The 20,494-nt window shown below is 45.3% G+C and overlaps 1 protein-coding gene across 1 annotated transcript in view; it reads right to left on the bottom strand.

Annotated features, from left to right (window-relative positions):
* Positions 1-1,107: 1,107 nt before the first annotated feature.
* SCNM1 (sodium channel modifier 1) overlaps positions 1,108-20,494 on the bottom strand; it is a 62,707-nt gene continuing 43,320 nt past the window's right edge. Inside the window, exons 7-8 of the mRNA XM_073609571.1 lie at positions 3,409-3,536; positions 1,108-1,423 (exon numbers count right to left, since the gene is read on the bottom strand). Coding sequence (XP_073465672.1) covers positions 3,444-3,536 — 93 coding nt within the window. The 3' untranslated portion in view covers positions 1,108-1,423; positions 3,409-3,443. The remainder of the gene's footprint in view (positions 1,424-3,408; positions 3,537-20,494) is intronic.

The following is a 20,494-nucleotide window of genomic DNA, read 5'->3' on the forward strand; positions in this document are numbered from 1 at the left end:
CAAGTAGCAGACAAGATTCACAGCAGGTGCTAGAAAAATTTTTGGGGGGCCTTCAGCACACCCAAGCACCCACCCCAAAGGGCCCCTTTGAAGACGTCTACTAATGACGAAACATGTAGGGCGTGGCTACGTTGTAAGCCGTCACGATTGCCCCATATTATGCACGGGTTATTACGATTTTTATATGCCAGCTTGTTTTTAATTGTATTTTCACCTCACGGAGCGTGCACTCTCCGTTGCGGTCTGTACTTTTATTTAATAAATTCCGAAACTTTTTACACTATTGGAGCTCCGCTCTTTTGTTTTTTCCTTTGCCACACTGGGAGCAAGAGAGCTTTCCTTCCCCCCTCTCCAGGCGTTTCACTTGGACCAGCCCGGATCGGAGACAACATTCCTAACAGCTGCTGGGGAGATCTTCTCATTACATGGTCCCTGCAGAGGGCAAAAATCTGCATGCCTGATAGACCCTGCCAAGGAGGGGGTCCAACACGGAGGGTAAGAGTCCACCTTTATCACTTTCTCACTTATTGGAGTCACCGCCAGTGGATTTGCACCATCCTGCACATCTCTCTCCCTTGCCAATCCACTCATAGGGGGATTAGTTGCTGCTGAGCTGTATAGTGGATGGAAGCTTTTTTTCACTGATGAACTTTTTATATTTGAACCCATGGACTGAGTTTGTTTGATTTTCAGATTTTCACGCTATTAATATCATTGTATTTCACATGTACACATTTTTTGTTTCTTCTTTTTATTTGAGTTTTTATGTTTTGCACTTATATATTTTTACCACTCATGGAGTCATTTACTTGCTCTCAGTAAATGGTGCGGGGCTGAAGTGGTTTTAAAGGGGTTGTAAACCCTCGTTTTTTCACCTTAATGAATCCCAGAAGAGGAGGATCGGGTCCACTCTAAAACGAACTGCACAATCGAGGCAAGTATGACATGTTTGTTATTAAAAAAAAAAAAATTCGAAGCTTTGCAATCACTTTAACTGCACCAAATTCCTGATTACAAGGCGCCCCCTAGTAGGAGGAGTGGAGAACTGCTGGTCAAGCCAAGACATTGATAAGAAAAGTTTATTATTGGTCTCACTAATTGTGGACCTTATTAGTATTGGTCACAAACTGCCAATTTTTTTTTACCATCAATATAAAAGGGAACTTGAGACAGGTGTTAGTCCCTGGTTGGTTATTTACATTGAAGACATCTTCGCATTACCAGATAAGAAAAACTCCCTCTATAATATAGAGAGCCAACTGTGCCTGGAACTCCCATCTGTATAACAGATATAAAATCACATGACCTGACAATATGGCGGTGTCATGGAGGCGGCATTGGTGGCGGCTCTTCTTCGTCGGAGTCAAATTCCACGTTTTCATCCTTCACCCACTTCCCGCTGCCATCAGGAATCCAGCCAGCGCTGTGGAGGAAAGGAAAAAGAGAATAACTACATACAGTATAGTATCAGTATATAGATAAAGGATACCTATGTTGAGAAAAATGGGAAGGCTGCAGACCTTCTGAAAATGTCAGGTGCCTGGCTGCCTTTCCTATTACCCATCAATGCTTTCAGATTACCTGACCTGGGACAACTAAGCAGATTAGGATTCAGTGCTGTCTAAGGATCTCTTAAAGTGTTACTAAACCCAGGACTCTGCATTCACTATATCTGATCTCCCACAGTACACAGGACATGGAAATGCAATTATTTTAGTAAATATAAACTGATAAATACTTTTTCTCATCAGCAGTATATAGCAGTCTTGTGACTTCTATCAGTGTCTGGTTAAAGCTTGTAGGAGTTTTAATTCTCCCCCAACTGTCCTATGAGGCTGCAGGACCCCTGACCCTCTGTCTGGAGAGTGCTGATTGGCCCTGTGCTGATCACATGCACCCCTCCCAAGAAAAAAACAAACTCTCTAGCAATACACACCAAACTGAGCATGTGCAGAGTGCCCCCAAGGCTCTGTACTAGCAGCAGATGGATTGGGGACAGCGGATGAAGGGGAGGATCAGAGAAGACAGGATCAAACAGCCTTGTGGAGGATTAAACCCTTAGGTTCAACAGTAAGAATAACAAGCATGCTTTACTGCTAAAAATCTACTGATTTTACTGTTGTGGGTTTAGTAACACTTTAAAGGGTATGTCTGGGCAAAAAGAAAAAGAAATAAATAAGTACCTCACTGAAGTACAAACACATTTCCCCATCTTTTGTCTCTTTAAAAAACGCTAAAAGTACAGAAAAATATCTGTTGATCTGCCTGAAATCCAGCAAGTTCCTAACTTCCTGTAGTGAGCTGACAACTCAGCCTCCGCTGAACTGAAATCCAAAATAGTGTTCTCATCCCAGTCTAGTTCTCTTCTGATGGGCTACAGAACTCCACCCCCTCTTCTTATTTCCTTAATATAAGAAGGACGTGTTCTGTAGTCCACAGAGGGGGGAAAAGGGCAGGGCTGATAACACTGCTTGGGCTTTCAGTGCTCCCATCTCAAGAATTTATTTTACATTTTAATGAAGAGTACTGTCAGCACAGACAAAAAAAGGGATAGATGAAAATTTCCCTGAATTCCCAGCAATGGGGCACCATGGTTTTCCTAGGGGGGCCAGAGGGGGCCCTGACCCCCCAAAATTATGCTGTGCCCCACCATGTGCCCCCCCCCCCCCCCCCCCCCCCCAATAAAAAAAAAATATTATTTTTTTTTTTACAAAAAATTAATGTCTAAGAGGGAGAGCGTCCCCAGTCAGCTCCTGCGGGTGATTCCTCCCCGCTCCCTTTGCTCGCTGACACTGCATAATGCGAGCGCTCACACCACCACGGCCGCCCGATCTGCTCCTTCCCCTGAATCCTCATTGGCAGGGAGAAGAGCGAGTTGCAGGAAGGACTCCACCAGGACTCTCAGTTACTGAAAAAACAGACTGATTTCTCCCATCCTTAGGACAGGAGAACCAGCCTGTAAATTCCAAGAGATGCCAGACCAGAGCAGTCAATAGCAGGGGCAGGACAGCAAGAAGAGGCTGGGGAACCCCACAGTGGCAGAACACCAGGGCCCGGTGACAAGACAACCTTTGCAACCCCGATAGTTCTCCCACTGCTTTGGATCCTTATATTTTCTTGGTATGCTGGTGACATATATCTCTTGTTTTCTGCCACCCTGGGGGACCCCAATACAGTAGGAAGGGAGCTGAAAGGGCCGTTGTGGGATCGTAGTAAAGGGCTCCAGTATATATTTATATATCTATAGATATCTATATCTATATCTATATCTCTATATCTATATCTATATCTATATCTATATCTATATATATGCATTTTATAGTTGCCCCCCCTACTTTTGTCCCTGTCCCCCCATGTGCCCCCCCTAAATATGAAAGCTGGAGACGCCACTGATGGGGCATCGCTCACCTCCGCAGATGCAGGTAGTGATCCATCTCCCGCTTTTATTCTGGCTCATCGCTGGGTGGCTCCTCCCCCGTCCCCGGACATTTCCGATCCTTCTTCTTCTTCCGCCGGACACTTTTCTTGGTTTCAGGTACCGTATGGAGAGAATTAACGATTACAGATTAGAAATGTCTGACAGATCAAACAGTACATGCAGCTTGCTTTGCAGCTCCCGTTGCCGAGTGAAACTGCCGTGATGGCTCCTTGAGCTCTGTACACAAAGGGGGCTTCTTACAGGACAACTGAAAGCCGAATACACGAAGAAAGAGACCAGAGCTTTATTAGATGCCTGGATATAAAACTGCATAAAAAAAAATTGTATGGTTTCACCTTTACCAAAAATAAATTATATATACACACAGTATCTCACAAAAGTGAGTACATCCCTCACATTCCTGAAAAAAAATTATTATATCTTTTCATGTGACAATACTGAAGAAATGACACTTGTCTACAATGTAAAGTAGTGAGTGTACAGCTTGTATAACAGTGTAAATTTGCTGTCCCCTCAAAATAACTCAACACACAGCCATTAGTGTCTAAACCGCTGGCAACAAAAGTGAGTACACCCCTAAGTAAAAATGTCCAACTTGGACCCAAAGTGTCAATATTTTGTGTGGCCACCATTATTAACGGTCATACCCACCACAGTTGCCCAAGTGGATAGTTCAACCGAGGCAGGCCTAGATACATTAGTGGAATCCAACCCAGGTTCTAGTATGGAATTGTAATCACCCATAAAAAGCACAGGGAGAGGCAGGTAAGGCGCCAGTGTCACCAATAAGTCATATAACAATTGTACCTGAAAAGGAAGAGGTAAATATATGCTTACCAACAAAATTGTCTAACAAAAGACATCCAATACAATTGCCACATATCGTCCTCCCTGGTCTGTAAGCACCTGAGGTACCGTACACGCAATTGCTTTGCTAATTAGAATGGAAACTCCCCTGGCATATGCAGAATAGGTGGAGTGGAATGCCCTCTGAATCCAAGGTTTACGTAAAGATGGAATTTTGCTACCCTCCAGGTGTGTTTCTTGAAGGAGGACGATATGAGGCTTTACCTGCTTCAAATTTTGAAATACTTTCGCCCTCTTAAATTTATTATTTAGTCCCCTCACATTCCATGAAACTATTAAATAAATTGTAGCGCTAAAACACACATACGCTATAAATAAAAATTCTAGGTGCATGTAAACATAATGTCCCAAAGTAACATATAGTCCAAAAGGACGATAGTCCACAGTGAAAGTGAATAATCAGTGTGTCAATTCTGTCTGCTTCCCAACTGTCAGCTTGGATGTCATCAACTTTAGCGAATAGATGGAATACGCTTACCAGAAAGGTTGGATTCTACTGCCATGAGCATAGAATCAATAGAGCTTGATGCCGCCCAGGGCAAAGTTGTGAAGTGTTGGAGGCAAGGGTAGAGCCTCTGCAGGGCCGGGACGTCCCCTCTTTATCCACAGAAGCAGAGCAAAACAGAGTGGTTTCTCAGTTCCCCAGGATATGTGGAAAGAAAAAAGAGTGCTTCCACATAGTGTAACTCAGGGTATTTTATTACTAAAAAACCACAATACATATAAAAAGTGATCACGAATAAAAAGCAGTGTATAGGGTCTATAAAAGCCGCCCTACGCGTTTCGGTCCAGTGACCATAATCCTATGGTCTTGGTCAATCCCTCCCTCCCCTGCATTTATACCAGAAACTGGAAAAAAACAAGCAACAAAACTGGTCAGGCATGCAGCTTTAGCCTTGGAACAAAAAACCTTGAAGAGTTCAACCTGACGTGTCGACAGTTCGGCAATGGATGATGAAAAAAGAAAAACAAACAATTCTTTTCTGGTGTTTCCTATTTAGAACTCCATGCTTAGTGCAAGAGCGGGAAAGTACAGCCGATCGGCCACATAGCCAAAGGGGCAGTTCGGGAACTTTAATACCGGAAAAAAGACAAATACAACCAAAATTAACAGATTACTAAGCCGTATTGTGCATTCTATGTTAAATGTCCCCCTTACCATATGCATAGTTTACAGACGGATAACTGAAATTGCACGTGGGGAGACAGTAGGGTGTGTACATGCAATGGCTCAGTTCACCGCACACACAGGAAGGGTGGATAAATATGGGTCATCAATCAGAGATTGTATAAACCCCCCACCCCCAGGCAGCTGAGAAAAAATTCAGCAAAAATTTAAAAAAAGAGGATAAAACAAAAGATGCAAAAATCAAAAGAACAGGTCGTATGCATTTCCTGCTCTATAAGAGGATGGTGGTTTATGGATTTTGAGCCAACCAGTTGCAGGCATCTTGCGGGTTGTCAAAGAACTTCACATTACCCTTAAATTGCACACGAAGACGGCTAGGGTAAAGCATACTGTACTTCAATTCCCTGTCTCTTAGCCTTTTCTTCACATCCGTGAAAGAGCGACGCCTTCTTTGTGTCTCAGCCGAGAAGTCGGGAAACAGCATGATACGAGCATTCTCAAATTTAAGCTCCTTATGTTTCCGCGCTTCCGCCAACAACATATCACGATCCCTGTAATTAAGGAATCTAACCAGGAAAGGTCGTGGTGGGGCGCCTGGGGGTCTAGAGCCGGTGGGAACCCTATGCACTCTTTCAGCAACATATGTGGGAGGAAGATCCCCCAATGCCAACAGGGATTTGAAGAATTGCTCCGCAAAAGTTGTGGCAGCAGTCCCTTCAGCCCCTTCAGGCAGCCCCACACCCGCACATTATTTCTTCTCTGGCGGTCTTCCACGTCATCTGCTCTATGCTGCAATGATCTCACCATAACTTTAAGTTCCTCAAGCTGTGATCCTTGGGTATGTGAAGCATCTTCCACTTCCGATATACGATCCTCTGCTGTGGTCAGTCTGCCCCTGATCTTATTAAGATCATGGCGGATAAGGTTACATTCAGAGGCCAGCGGGTCTATGCGTCCCATAAGTTCGGATTTAAATGCCGCTATAGCTTCCAGGATGGGGCCTGTTATGGCTGCGGTGTCCACCTCTATCTCCTGAGAAGGGAGAGAGGGATCCTCCAGCCTCCGTGAAGCAGAACTGTTCTGCTGTGCCATCTTTACCGCCGAATGGTTGGCGCGCTGAGTTGAGGAGACAGGAGTGGAGCAGGAGTGGGCGGAGCTTACCGCCATGCTTCCCTGGGAGCGGAGATTCCTCTGTTCCAGCGGAGGCTGAGAACGCTGTGCCTGCTGCTTTTTGGATGCCGAGGATGGCATTTTACTGTGCCCAGCTACCTCCGCCAGCAATGGGTCACAGAGCTGTGGGAGCCGTTCGATCGGCCGTAAACAGAATGATTTACCGGAGGATAGCCGGAGCTCTAAGGAAACACGTCCCGCCGTGATCACATCCGGCCATGCCCCCCCTAATTATTTAATTCTTATTAAGAATCTTCCATTGTGTTGAAGATCTTTTTTTCACATCAGTTACAGTATCTGATCACCACCACTCCAGTTACAGTATCTGATCACCTCCACACCAGTTACAGTGTCCGATCACCACCACACCAGTTACAGTATCTGATCACCATCACACCAGTTACAGTATCTGATCACCACCACACCAGTTACAGTATCTTATTACTACCACACCAGTTACAGTGTCCGATCACCACCACACCAGTTACAGTGTCTTATCACCACCACACCAGTTACAGTGTCCGATCACCACCACACAAGTTACAGTGTCTTATCACCACCACACCAGTTACAGTGTCTGATCACCTCCACACCAGTTACAGTATCTGATCACCACCACACCAGTTACAGTATCTTATTACTACCACACCAGTTACAGTGTCCGATCACAACCACACCAGTTACAGTATCTGATCACCATCACACCAGTTACAGTATCTGATCACCACCACACCAGTTACAGTATCCGATCACCACCACACCAGTTACAGTGTCTTATCACCACCACACCAGTTACAGTGTCCGATCACCACCACACAAGTTACAGTGTCTTATCACCACCACACCAGTTACAGTGTCTGATCACCTCCACACCAGTTACAGTATCTGATCACCACCACACCAGTTACAGTATCCGATCACCACCACACCAGTTACAGTGTCTGATCACCACCACACCAGTTACAGTATCTGATCACAACCACACCAGTTACAGTATCTGATCACCATCACACCAGTTACAGTATCTGATCACAACCACACCAGTTACAGTATCTGATCACCATCACACCAGTTACAGTATCTGATCACCATCACACCAGTTACAGTATCTGATCACCACCACACCAGTTACAGTATCTGATCACCTCCACACCAGTTACAGTATCTGATCACCACCACACCAGTTACAGTGTCTGATCACCACCACACCAGTTACAGTATCCGATCGCCACCACACCAGTTACAATGTCCCTGATCACCGCTGCAGCAGGCACAGTGTTACCATAAGGACTTGTTCACGTGTGCTATGTTCCCTGAAGGGCCATCCATGTTTAGATGGCTCTTTAGAAAGCATTTTACAGTAGGTGAGGAGGCATTGTGAACATGGCATTCCCGGGGAAGCCATGTGCCAGTAGGCTAGGCTTGCTTGGCTTATAGAAACAGAGACTACTATAGGTGACGCTACACTAAGCTACTGTATAGTTCCTGACCACCAGGGCTGGGAAAAGGGGTGGGCAGAATGGGAAACTGCCCTGGGCACTGTGGTATCATGTGAGGTGAGGTGGGGTGGGGGGGATTTGGAGGGTGGCAGGGGATAACAACTGTTCTAGAAGAGGAAATTAGGGGTGTATGTTAGGAATGGTGATTTGGGGGGGGGGGGGATTTGTGTTGGGAGGGGGGATGGGGGTAGAGGATTTATGCTAGGAGGGAGGATTTGGGGGTTTGTGCTAGAAGAGGTGATAAAGTAGAGGTCACTGTGTGTTTTGGAGGGGGCTGTGGGCTGGCCTCCCACCCAAAGACTATGGCCCAGCAGAGAACGAGAGACAACTCAATCCATACACCAGGTCCACTCACAGGTGCCGAGGTTCGATGTGTCCCAGCACACTCCAATGCAACAGTAGTAAGAAGAGCTGGCAAAACTGTAATCTTTGAAGTGTCGTTTATTAGTACATCAGAGTGACAATAAAACAATAAAGCTGACGCATTTCGGCAATAGCCTTAGGCGCAGCCTAAGGCTATTGCCGAAACGCGTCAGCTTTATTGTTTTTTTGTCACTCTAATGTACCAATAAACGACACTTCAAGGATTACAGTTTTGCCGGCTCTTCTTACTACTCTCTATGTAAGCTGCATCCCTTCTCCCCCCACCCTCTTGTTGCCGTGTTTAATTATGTTAGGTCATGGCACGTAGACAAAAGGTGTGGAGACACATCCCAGCGGGGGGATGTGTAAGGATGGGCTGACTGCTTATCATAACCCCTTGGTGTGCTTCAACTGTAGTTGTTTGAATATTAGTGTCGAGTTTCCATTGGTTCTTCCTTGTCCCCTACCCCCTCTATGACAAGGCTAAGGGGAGTGTCCCTAACTGTGATTAAAAGTGTATATTTTGTACCTAATAAACAGTTTTATGCTTTGCATGTTTAACCCTCAACATCTGTGTGGTTTGCCTTGTGATTGGGGGTTTAAGGGCTGGTTATGGCGAGTCTGCCGGCTGCGGGTGCGTTTGGAGAACAGGAGACACAGGTCTGGCGGAGGTTCCCAGCCGGGGTATCCGAGATCTGTCAAAGGATGATTGGGGGGTATTTGTACTGGGATGGAAAATTTGGGGGGGGGGAATTTGTGCTGGGAGGGGGAATGTGGAGTGGGGGGGAAGAGGATTTGTGCTCGGAGGGGAAATTTAAGGGGTAGAGGATTTGTGCTAGAAAGGAGTGTTTTTTTTTTTGGGGGGGGGGGAGTTGTGCTTGATTTTGTTCTTTTTGGGGGGATTTTTGCTGATACATAATGCTCATACATCTTGGGGGGCACAGTTTGGTATGTTTGCCTTGAAGGGTTTCGGTTAAAAATCAGACTGCTTGAAAGGGCCTACTTGAGAGGACATAGATTTAACAGTCCCTTTCTCTGCAGCCTCAGCTGCACAGATGAATCAACAGGAAGCGCACTGAGGCTTTCTGCTCATTCACAAACTGAAGCATAGTAAACACAGTTTACTATGCTTCAGTGATGAATATACAGAGGAGTGATTGGTACCGATTGCTCACTTTGTTAATTCAGGAAAGGAAGGGGCAAGTAAATGACATATTTATCGTCCCCTTCCCACGCTCTCCATTCTGAAACATCCCCCTGTGTGCCTGCAGCACCTTCTGGCGGGAGAAGAGAGGAGGGAAGCCGGTAGCACTGTGTTGGAAAGGACCCTAGGCAGATGGAGGGGGCACATGTGCTGGGACCAATCCCCTGCAGTGCAGCCAGAGGGAGAAAGAGGAGATGCTGGCAGCTCCGCAGGGGGTGGTAGAAGAGGACTAGTGTCTGCAGTAAGACAGTACAGCTAGCCCTCCTGCTTAACAGGTGCCCGAGCCCCCCTTTTGAACTGATGGGGCCTGGGCCCAGTAGAGGAGGGCCGGATGTGCTGCCTTATCAGTGACCCTGTTGCCTTGGACTCTAGATGACCTTGTCCCGGCACTGCTGAAGACTCATATAGAGGCAACCATTACAGTACATTGGTTTTCCATACAATTGGTTGATTTGTGTGATACACAAGATACAATATCCAGCAAATACAATCAGTCCGAACATTGAAAAATTCTCACACATATGGTGTCACCATTGATTATAAGTACAGCTACCTTATGTGTGAAAAATATCCTAATAAATTGACAACTTTTTGTAAAAAAAACACAAAACTTTAGATTAATTCCACGTTTTTAAAAAACTTGTGGCCAAAAAATTAAATTTTCGAAAAAAACTCATTATGAAAATACCGTACCCTTGGTGTGTTTGCTTTTCAAAATGTGGTCATTTTGTGCTTGTTTTTATTGTCCTGGTGCTCCAGGGCCTCCGTAAATGTGATAGTTAGTCAGGAAATTAGATGCGTAATTTAAATGGTAATTTAAAAGGTGCTCCTTGGATTTTGGGCCGCTCTATCCATCTAGGCTGCAAAAAAAGTGTGGTGTTCCCATACTCAGGAGGCATAGCAGAATGTGTTTGGGGTGTAATTATACATATGCCTATGCTGCTGTGTGAGACATGATTTGTTAAAATGACAACTTTGTAAAAAAAAAAAAATTGTATTTAATTTCTTCATTTTCCAAAAAATGATGACAAAAAATTACAACTTCAAAAAACTCACCATGCCTGTTACCAAACACCTCAGACTTGGTTTACTTTCCAAAAAGGGGTCATTTGGGGGGTATTTGTACTGTCCTGGCGTTTGCAGGCCTCAAGAAATGAGGCAGTCAGTACATCAGGATTGATCTATTTTTTGATATACAGTATATATATATATATATATATATATATATATATACACCGTATATACTTGAGTATAAGCCGACCCACCTAATTTTACCACAAAAAACTGGGAAAACTTATTGACTCGAGTATAAGCCTAGGGTGAGAAATGCACAGCTACTATAAGTGGAACAGAGGGTCAACAATGCCCATTTGCAGCCTCACTGTGCCCATTTGCAGACATAGGTCCCCCGAACTTCAAACTCGGTAGTTAAGGATTCCTAGATGGGGTCAAATTTGGGGTCTCTGGACCCAATGGCTCTCGAAATGACATTGCTGCAGATGGACACAGTTGACCGAATTTGGGGCCCGGTATCTCGGGGCCACTTAGTCCTTTGAACCCCAAATTTGGTGTGCAAATCCAGTGGAACTAGCACTACAATATATCCAAAGCTGGGGTTCCTAGCACTAAGTGGCCTCGAGATACGGGGCCCCAAATTCGGTATGGAAAATGTCAAGCACTTTTCTGCAGCAGAGAATGACATTTTCCGAAGCGACTTTGGGGCCCCATATCTCGAGGCCACTTGGTGCTAGGAACCCCAGCTTTGGATATATTGTAGTGCTAGTTCCACTGGGGTTGCATACCAAATTTGGGATTTCTAGCACCAAGTGGCCCCGAGATACAGGGCCCCAAAGTTGATTCGGAAAATGTAATTCTCTGATGCAGAAAAGTGCTTGACCCGAGTATAAGCCGAGGGGGGCATTTTCAGTACAAAAAAAAAAAATGTGCTGAAAAACTCGGCTTATACTCGAGTATATATATATATATATCATAGTTTGTAGACTATAACTTTTACACAGACTAAATAATATACACTGATTTGGGTTAATTTCTTTCCAAACAAATGTAGCAGAATACATTTTGGCCTAAGTTTATGCAGAAAGATTATTTGTTTGCAAAATTTTCTAACAGAAACCGAGAGAAACGTGTTTTTTTTCCCCAAAATTTTCGGTACTTTTTAATTTATATAGCAAAAAATAAAAAATCCAGTGTTGATTAAATACCACCAATTATAATTTCCTTTGTGTACAGTGTAGCATGACATGCCACCGGATCCCTTCCATCCGACAGACAGCGGTCAAACTTGTCAAACATACACGCTGCAGCCCCCAGGAGTGTGTGTAAACCTCCCCCCTCCACCTGTTGTCAGGTCCTTACAACATACAGACCTGGCAGTAAAAGGAATAATACTCCACTTACCCTAATCAGCTCTAATGAACACATTCCTATTCTCCCCTTAACCATTTATTGGAAAGCTAAAATATTTTTTACAAGACAATATAAACAAAAGAAAGCCTTTTGTCCTAAAAAATAAATACAGAAAATGTTATATATATATATAATGTTAAGTAATTAAAAAGTTATAGCGTTATAAATAGGCTCATAGCTGAAATGTAACAATTGCTCTGGCCCATAGGTGTACAGGTATGATGGCTGAAGTGGTTCATGATATAATAATGAATAACAGGGCTGCATACATTTGTGTTTTTCATGGAGTTCAGCTTTAGGTTTTATAGAAATTTCCCTCTGTTTCTTTTAGCCAGGCTGAACAGAACTTGTAGTGGTCCTCTCTTCAGGACTGCAGCCTGTTGCCAGTCATTGCTGCTTCTTAGTTGATTCCTTTGGGGTGGATGGAAGGTGTGAGTATTCTCTTTCTGAAAACTGATTCATTAGAACAGGACCGTCTCATGGAATGAATATTACCATATAAGCCACCCATATGATTTCAGAGGACTGCAGATGGATAATTGGGGCTCTCTATATCTTGCAAGAAAAAAGCATCGGGAATAGGGACATCCAAGAGTCTCAGAATAGCCAGGAATAAATGAAAAAAGCATAGCATAGTGATCAATGACAAAATGAAAGTGATAAGCTCTATGAAGGTAGATCTGTCTCTGCTTTATTTAAAGTGTAACTTCACTTTTGTTGAGAAAAAAAATCCCCCATGGATTATCTCTGTACATTGCAAGGATTTCTACAAACTTTGTCGCAGATTCCTACTCTTCTCTGTTCTGAAGAAATAGTGGTTTGTTCCTCCATGACCTTTTTGCAGACTGATTCAGATAGGGAGGGTCTGTGTTCATTGTAATCATCTGGTGCACTTTCAGTGTTCTAATGAGGAAAGCTGCCATGTCTGAATCTTTTTAGAAGTAGATAATCCTTGGGGAGTATCTCATCAAAATGAAATTCCTATTGCAGGGTGTGTCCAAAATGTTACTTGTATCTTGGTGTACAGTTTACTGTCCTTCGGGGTTTGGTGGGGGGGGGGGGCAGACTGTGGCCAGTGGGAGTAAACCATGTGCCATCATTGGTTTTATTGGGAGCAATTGTGCATCATTGATAGCATTAGTGGGAGGAATAGTGCCCCATCATTGGTATCAGTGGGAGGAATAGTATCCCATCATTGGTATCAGTGGGAGGAATAGTGTCCCCATCATTGGTATCAGTGGGAGGAATAGTGCCCCATCATTGGTATCAGTGGGAGGAATAGTGTCCCATCATTGGTATCAGTGGGAGGAATAGTGCCCCATCATTGGTATCAATGGTAGGAATGGTGTCCCATTATTGGTGTCAGTGGTAGGAATCATGCCCCATCATTGGTATCAGTGGGAGGAATAGTGTCCCATCATTGGTGTCAGTGGTAGGAATAGTATCCCATCATTGATATCAGTGGGAGGAATCGTGCCCCATCATTGATATCAGTGGGAGGAATCGTGTCCCATCATTGGTATCAGTGGGAGGAATAGTGCCCCATAATTGGTATCAGTTGAAGGAATAGTGCTCCATCATTGGTGCCAGTTGGAGGAATATTGTCCCATCATTGGTGTCAGTAGAAGTATTAGTGCCTCATCATTGGTGTTAGTTGGAGGAATAGTCTTTGGTGCCAGTTGGAGGAATATTGTCCCATCGATGGTGTTAGTGGGAGTAATAGTTCCCCAAGGGCTGGATACAGGCAAGCAAAGGGCCCCTGGGAAACCACTGGTGTAGAGGTCTGAGGAAATCAGTGAGCCAATAACACAAGGAGAAAATAATATCTCTGAGGGCATTCTCTACACTAGAATGTTATATTAATTTTCCTTGTTAAAAATTGAATTCCCCTTTAATTGGAATTACTTTATACACAATGTTGCTTTTACCGGAGTGGCAAAACCCAAATAATTACCAAAATAGAAAAAAATAATAAACACAACCTTCGAAATTTCCTCGTTTTCCTTCTCTAGCTGTCTGCATTTTTCTTGTATTTCTCTAATCCTCCTCTCACTGTACACTTGCATGTCACAAAAATCACTCCTCTCTGAATCGTGTTCCTGTAAGACAGTTAAGGGGTCATTGGCGTTGAGTAGGAATCCGATGTCGTCATCGATCTTCTGGGTCAGCTGATCCCTTGCCCATTCCAGCTGCTGGATCTGATTGGGGATTTCTTCCCTTTTAGTCGTCAACTCTACATGAACCTCATTCAATCTCTTCTTCTTGGACTCATAGGCATCTCTGAGGTCTACCACGTGAAATACATGACTAAAGTTCCATATACATTTAGAACATAAGCAAGTTTTGCACTTACTGCAGTACCAGGAAAAATCAGAATCATGTTGTAGACATCTTCTGATGGTTGGCGAAGCATGGATGTCGGTCAAGGTGTGATCTGAAGATGCACTGTGCGCTCTGAGATGGTTTCGGCACAAAGACGCTCCACAAGTTAGGCACCTCTTGACGGCCGGCACAGAAGTATAAAGACAGTAAGAACAGAAGAGTCTCATTCCTCTCTGTGTCATCTTCTGGTTACAGAAAAGGTCCACCGTGTTGGAAAGCCTTTTCGTTCTTAAGTTGTGGGTCCAAAATTTGCTTAGGGCAGGTGGAAAAGTCTCACGTAATCGTCAATAGCCAAAAACCTTGTTAATACTAGGTAGTACTGTGTCCGCGTTTCAGTGTTAAAAACTCTTCTGGAGGTAAGAGTTAAGTTGCACACCAGAAACAGTGAAGGATTCCAAAAGGTCCACTGTTTTGCAAAGCCTTTTAATTCTTAAGTTGAGGGTCCAAAACTCACATCAGCAATCAGGGTAGGTGGAATGCCAACATAATGCTTAGAAAGAAAACCTTAACGTGTCTCCAGGAGGCTCTGTGCTGGCTTTATAATGTTGAACATCCAGGGAGCGGTTACCATGGAAGAAGAAGTTGTCATGAACATACCTAAACATAAACTTTTTAGACTCCAGACTGTGAAGCTCACTTGTGATTGTGATGGAAAGTGAAATTCCCTCACATGGGACACCTGAATAGGTACAAGAAAGCAGGAGCGGCCATTTGTCTCCATCACAATACCTCTACAAAGGCTTTCATCTACAGTTCTCTTCTTACCACCTTTCTACCGGGAGGGGGACATCTACAGGGGTTGTACAAAAATATGGAAATACAACATGATTTGCAGGTGTGAAAGTGACAACATGTTTCACTTTGAAAATGGAAAACTGGCTGAAAGACTAATGGACATTACGCAGGATTGTGAGCCGGATTTTTGCATGAAGTGTGGTATCAGATTCCATTATACACCAACCAAGACTTATATTTGTCAATTCCCAGGAGAATTCAGGCCATCTTGGATGCCAAAGGCAGTCCAACATAGGGTTGCCACCTGTACGGGAATGACCCAGACAGTCCGGGTTTTGACACTTGTGCCCGGGTTTTTGTCTTCCTGATACCCGGACAAAGTTAGCCCCAACTCATCAGGCAGAGCCGGTACAAGGGGAGAAGCCGAGGGGTCACCCGCCCACCCTGGGTGCAGTGTTGAGGGGGGAGGGGGGGTGCGGTGGCCGCTTCAGTTCCTCCTGCATCTTAGTGACATGATCAAAACTGTTAGCTGCTGTCCCCGCCCACCACCAACAAGGCTAATGCCGCGTACACACGACTGGACTTTCCGTCAGAATAGACTTCGACGGTCTTTCCGACGGAGTTCCACTGAAACGGACTTGCCTACACACTGTGCCCCACATGTAATGTGCCCTGCTGTATCCCACATAATGTGCCCTGCTGTATCCCACATGTAATGTGCCCTGCTGTATCCCACATGTAATGTGCCCTGCTGTGCCCCCATGTAATGTGCCCTGCTGTGCCCCACATGTAATGTGCCCTTCTGTATCCCACATGTAATGTGCCCTGCTGTATCCCATGTAATGTGCTATGCTGTATCCCACATGTAATCTGCCCTGCTGTATCCCACATGTAATGTGCCCTGCTGTGCCCCCATGTAATGTGCCCTGCTGTATCCCACATGTAATGTGCCCTGCTGTATCCCATATGTAATGTTCCCTGCTTTATCCCCCACGTAATGTGCCCTGCTGTATCCCACATGTAATGTGCCATGTTGTGCCCCCATGTAATGTGCCCTGCTGTATCCCATATGTAATGTGTCCTGCTGTGCCCCCATGTAATGTGCCCTACTGTACCTCACATGTAATGTGCCCTGCTGTGCCCCCATGTAATGTGCCCTTCTGTATCTCACATGTAATGTGCCCTGCTGTATCCCACATGTAATGTGCCCTGCTGTGCTCCACATGTAATGTGCCCTGCTTTATCCCACATGTAATGTGCCCTGCTGTATCCCCCATGTAATGTGCCCTGCTGTATCCCACATGTAATGTGCCCTGCTGTGCCCCCATGTAATGTGCCCTGCTGTATCCCACATGTAATGTGCCCTGCTGTATCCCACATGTAATGTGCCCTGCTGTATCCCCCACGTAATGTGCCCTGCTGTATCCCCCATGTAATGTGCCCTGCTGTATCCCACATGTAATGTGCCATGCTGTGCCCCCATGTAATGTGCCCTGCTGTATCACACATGTAATGTGCCCTGCTGTGCCCCCATGTAATGTGCCCTGCTGTATCTCACATGTAATGTGCCCTGCTGTATCCCACATGTAATGTTCCCTGCTGTATCCCCCACGTAATGTGCCCTGCTGTATCCCCCATGTAATGTGCCCTGCTGTATCCCACATGTAATGTGCCATGCTGTGCCCCCATGTAATGTGCCCTGCTGTATCACACATGTAATCTGCCCTGCTGTACCTCACATGTAATGTGCCCTGCTGTGCCCCCATGTAATGTGCCCTGCTGTATCCCACATGTAATGTGCCCTGCTGTGCCCCCACATAATGTGCCCTGCTGTATCCCCCACGTAATGTGCCCTGCTGTATCCCCCATGTAATGTGCCATGCTGTGCCCCCATGTAATGTGCCATGCTGTATCCCACATGTAATCTGCCCTACTGTACCTCACATGTAATGTGCCCTGCTGTACCTCACATGTAATGTGCCCTGTTGTACCTCACATGTAATGTGCCCTGCTGTGCCCCCATGTAATGTGCCCTGCTGTGCCCCCATGTAATGTGCCCTGCTGTGCCCTCATGTAATGTGCCCTGCTGTACCTCACACATGCAATGTCCCCTGCTGTGCCCCTGTGTAATATGTCCCGCTAGTTTGTAAAAGGGATCTTTTTGGAGATGCTTGTGCTTCTCTGGCATTTTTATTTGATATGTTTTTATAACAGAAAATAAGGGAAAAAAGATTTTTAGGATAGAATAGTATATCACCCCCCACCACCTTTTATGACCCTGCACCGCTGTGCCACAACCTTGTGCTTTGGACACAGTTGCCACACAGCCCCTTTCACTGTTGAACCCAACTGAGGGGACCATTTTTGCTGACTCATGATGTAAAGCATTGCATTTTGTATACCGCCCTACAGTTGTCTTTGCAGCTTTAGAGGATGACGGTAAAAACGTGGCTCAACTGACAGTTTTTAACACTCCCTAAATGTAAGTGTAAACTAAGCCTTAAAATATTGTTTAATGACGCCCAAGATGGCCGCTCAGTGAACCAGAGTGTCTGACACGCTGACAAGCTACAGAGAACAGCTGCTAGAGATGCCGTTGTATGGAGAAGATTGAACGGCTGTTTTAAATGCTCAAATGCCTATATTCAGCCCTGGAAGCAAAGCACCATCGGGGGATCGCTTAGCCTGAAACTTGTGAAACAAGCAAGAACGGCAGGGTCTATAACCAGCAAGTGCTCAGGGGAGATCGTAAGACCAAGGAAAACAGTGATACCTGTGGAGATTCCTGTGGAGTGCCGAGCGGGGGATCGGATTGACACCACGTGTCAGCGCTGGGGCCAGCTGGGAGCCTTGACGGATCTGCACACACAGTCGGCGGGCTCGGCGAGGACGGCCCGCTGGCGGGACGCGCTTAGGGTTGCCACCTTTTCTTCAAGCCAAACCCGAACACTCTAGCAGCCTGGGAGACCTCTGGGTGCCCCAAGGGGTGTAATAATGTGGTGCACATAGTGTGCCGTAGCGAACAGTGGGTGTGGCCAAATGACTGTTGCTGACATCATCACCCTGCCCCTCCAGTGATGCCAAACCTGTCCCCAGACAGCCACCCGCAGCTTTGGGTGTGACTATCTTGGTTACTTGGGGAGCCACAGCCCGGTCTGTATAATGTGTCCGGGTTTCAGACTGCCTGAAACCCGGACACATGATTCAAAACCTGGACTGTCCGGGTGAATCCCGGACAGGTGGCAACCCTAGACGCGCTCCGTGGTGAAGATCGTGGGTCTCAGAACGGCAGTGATCAGGAGGACCGTGTGAGTCTCCCCTAAAGGTTTCAGTTTCACTTCTCTCCTGTCTAAAATATCAACAGGGAAATCCTTACCACACAGGAGAGACGCTTCAGGATACTGGTAAGACAAGCATTCCTGCTATACTCCAGGCTTGTTCCAGGACTTGTTAAATCCATAAAGACATATATTAAGAGCTGGACGGTGTAAGGTTACACAATAGCCCCTTGCAGGGGAAAAGGAGTGGGAGAGAGGAGCTAAAGAAAGGTTAAGAAAAATACCCTGTATAGATCAAGGCGAGAATAATGTTTGACCTTTTTTTTCTGGAAAGATTACTGTTATAAATACTCGAGATTTGTTCTGGCAGCAGTGGTTAGTATATGCTTGAGGTGATAAAAATCCATGGCTTTCTATCTAAAGGGATAATAAGAGTAATATGCCCCGTACACACGGTCGGATTTTCCGACGGAAAATGTGTGATAGGACCTTGTTGTCGGAAATTCCGACCGTGTGTGGGCTCCATCACACATTTTCCATCGGATTTTCCGACACACAAAGTTGGAGAGCAGGATATAAAATTTTCCGACAACAAAATCCGTTGTCGGAAATTCCGATCGTGTGTACACAAATCTGACAGACAAAGTGCCACGTATGCTCAGAATAAATAAAGAGATGAAAGCTATTGGCCACTGCCCCGTTTATAGTCCCGACGTACGTGTTTTACGTCACCGCGTTTAGAACGATCAGATTTTCCGACAACTTTGTGTGACCGTGTGTATGCAAGACAAGTTTGAGCCAACATCCGTCGGAAAAAATCCTAGGATTTTGTTGTCGGAATGTCCGAACAAAGTCCGACCGTGTGTACGGGGCAATAGGATAAAATTGCTCTCTGCATTCTACATTCATTCAGAAATAAAGGGGCTAACTATTTTCCATACATATAAACACCCCCCCAGGAAATTGGAAATAGGAAGAAACAAAAGTGGAGATAAAACGCCCCTCTAAAAATATGGCGCCAAAGAAAGGAAATAAAACACCACAGCTACAGAAAAATAAGAAAGATAAGGCGGAGAACATAAATAAAAACCCCACAGGGACACAAACCACACAAACATCGGATATAAAAGAGATTTTTCAACAATTACTACTGCAATCTCCCCAAGTAGTACAAACCCTACATACATCACAGGATATCTCTAATATTGAGGTAGCATCGGTTACATCTAGAACATCTGGAGAAATGCAAGTACAACATCCCAGAAATAGCTCACTTTTCGCACCTGCCTCTTGGGCCGGGCCTTTTGGCCAGGACCAGGGGAAATTTTTATGCCTGGCCGGAGGGCCGGCCATTGTATAGCACAATGGCCACTTTCACTCTCCCATCTCACTATCTTCCCCACTCTTTCCTTTACCCCTGTTTGTCACCTTTTTGTCTTTTTTTGGTTGTCTTTGTATACACGTTTTGTCACTGTGTGGCGAGTAGGGTGTGGGTCCTCGGGCCTACTCTGAAAGTCTTGGGAGGGGGTGGACATAGGCCTTTTGGCTTGGTTCGCCCTCTCCTTTGAGGGGTCTCCCTTCGGGGGAGCCCCACTGTACTTGGGTCGGTCTGCTTCGGCAGACCTTCCAGTTGTGGGGGTCCGCCTGGTTTCGGCCAGTTGGACCCTTTGTCTGAGTACCTCAGTCCCTGTCTGGAGCCTAACGCCCCGGGGGATCAGGGTAAGGTCCTTCCCTAGTGGAGGACTCTGTACACCCGTTGCACGTTTTTGTGTTTCACTCTCTATGTGTGGGCACTTTTTTTTGGCACCGGGTGGAAGTTTTTGAGGTGTGTTTTGCACGCCACTGGCTTTTCGATAGAAAAAAATCCCAGAAATAGCTCACTAATAGATACAACAGGATCAATAAGTGATCCAAAAGTAATGGACAAAGAAAATTGGGATATGAGAAAATATATTCAATCCCTCCCTACCAGGGAAGATATGGACCAGTATGTGGACAGAT

Source organism: Aquarana catesbeiana, linkage group LG13 (genome assembly GCF_042186555.1).
Source record: "Aquarana catesbeiana isolate 2022-GZ linkage group LG13, ASM4218655v1, whole genome shotgun sequence".
In the NCBI taxonomy this organism is placed as follows: Eukaryota; Metazoa; Chordata; class Amphibia; order Anura; family Ranidae; genus Aquarana; species Aquarana catesbeiana.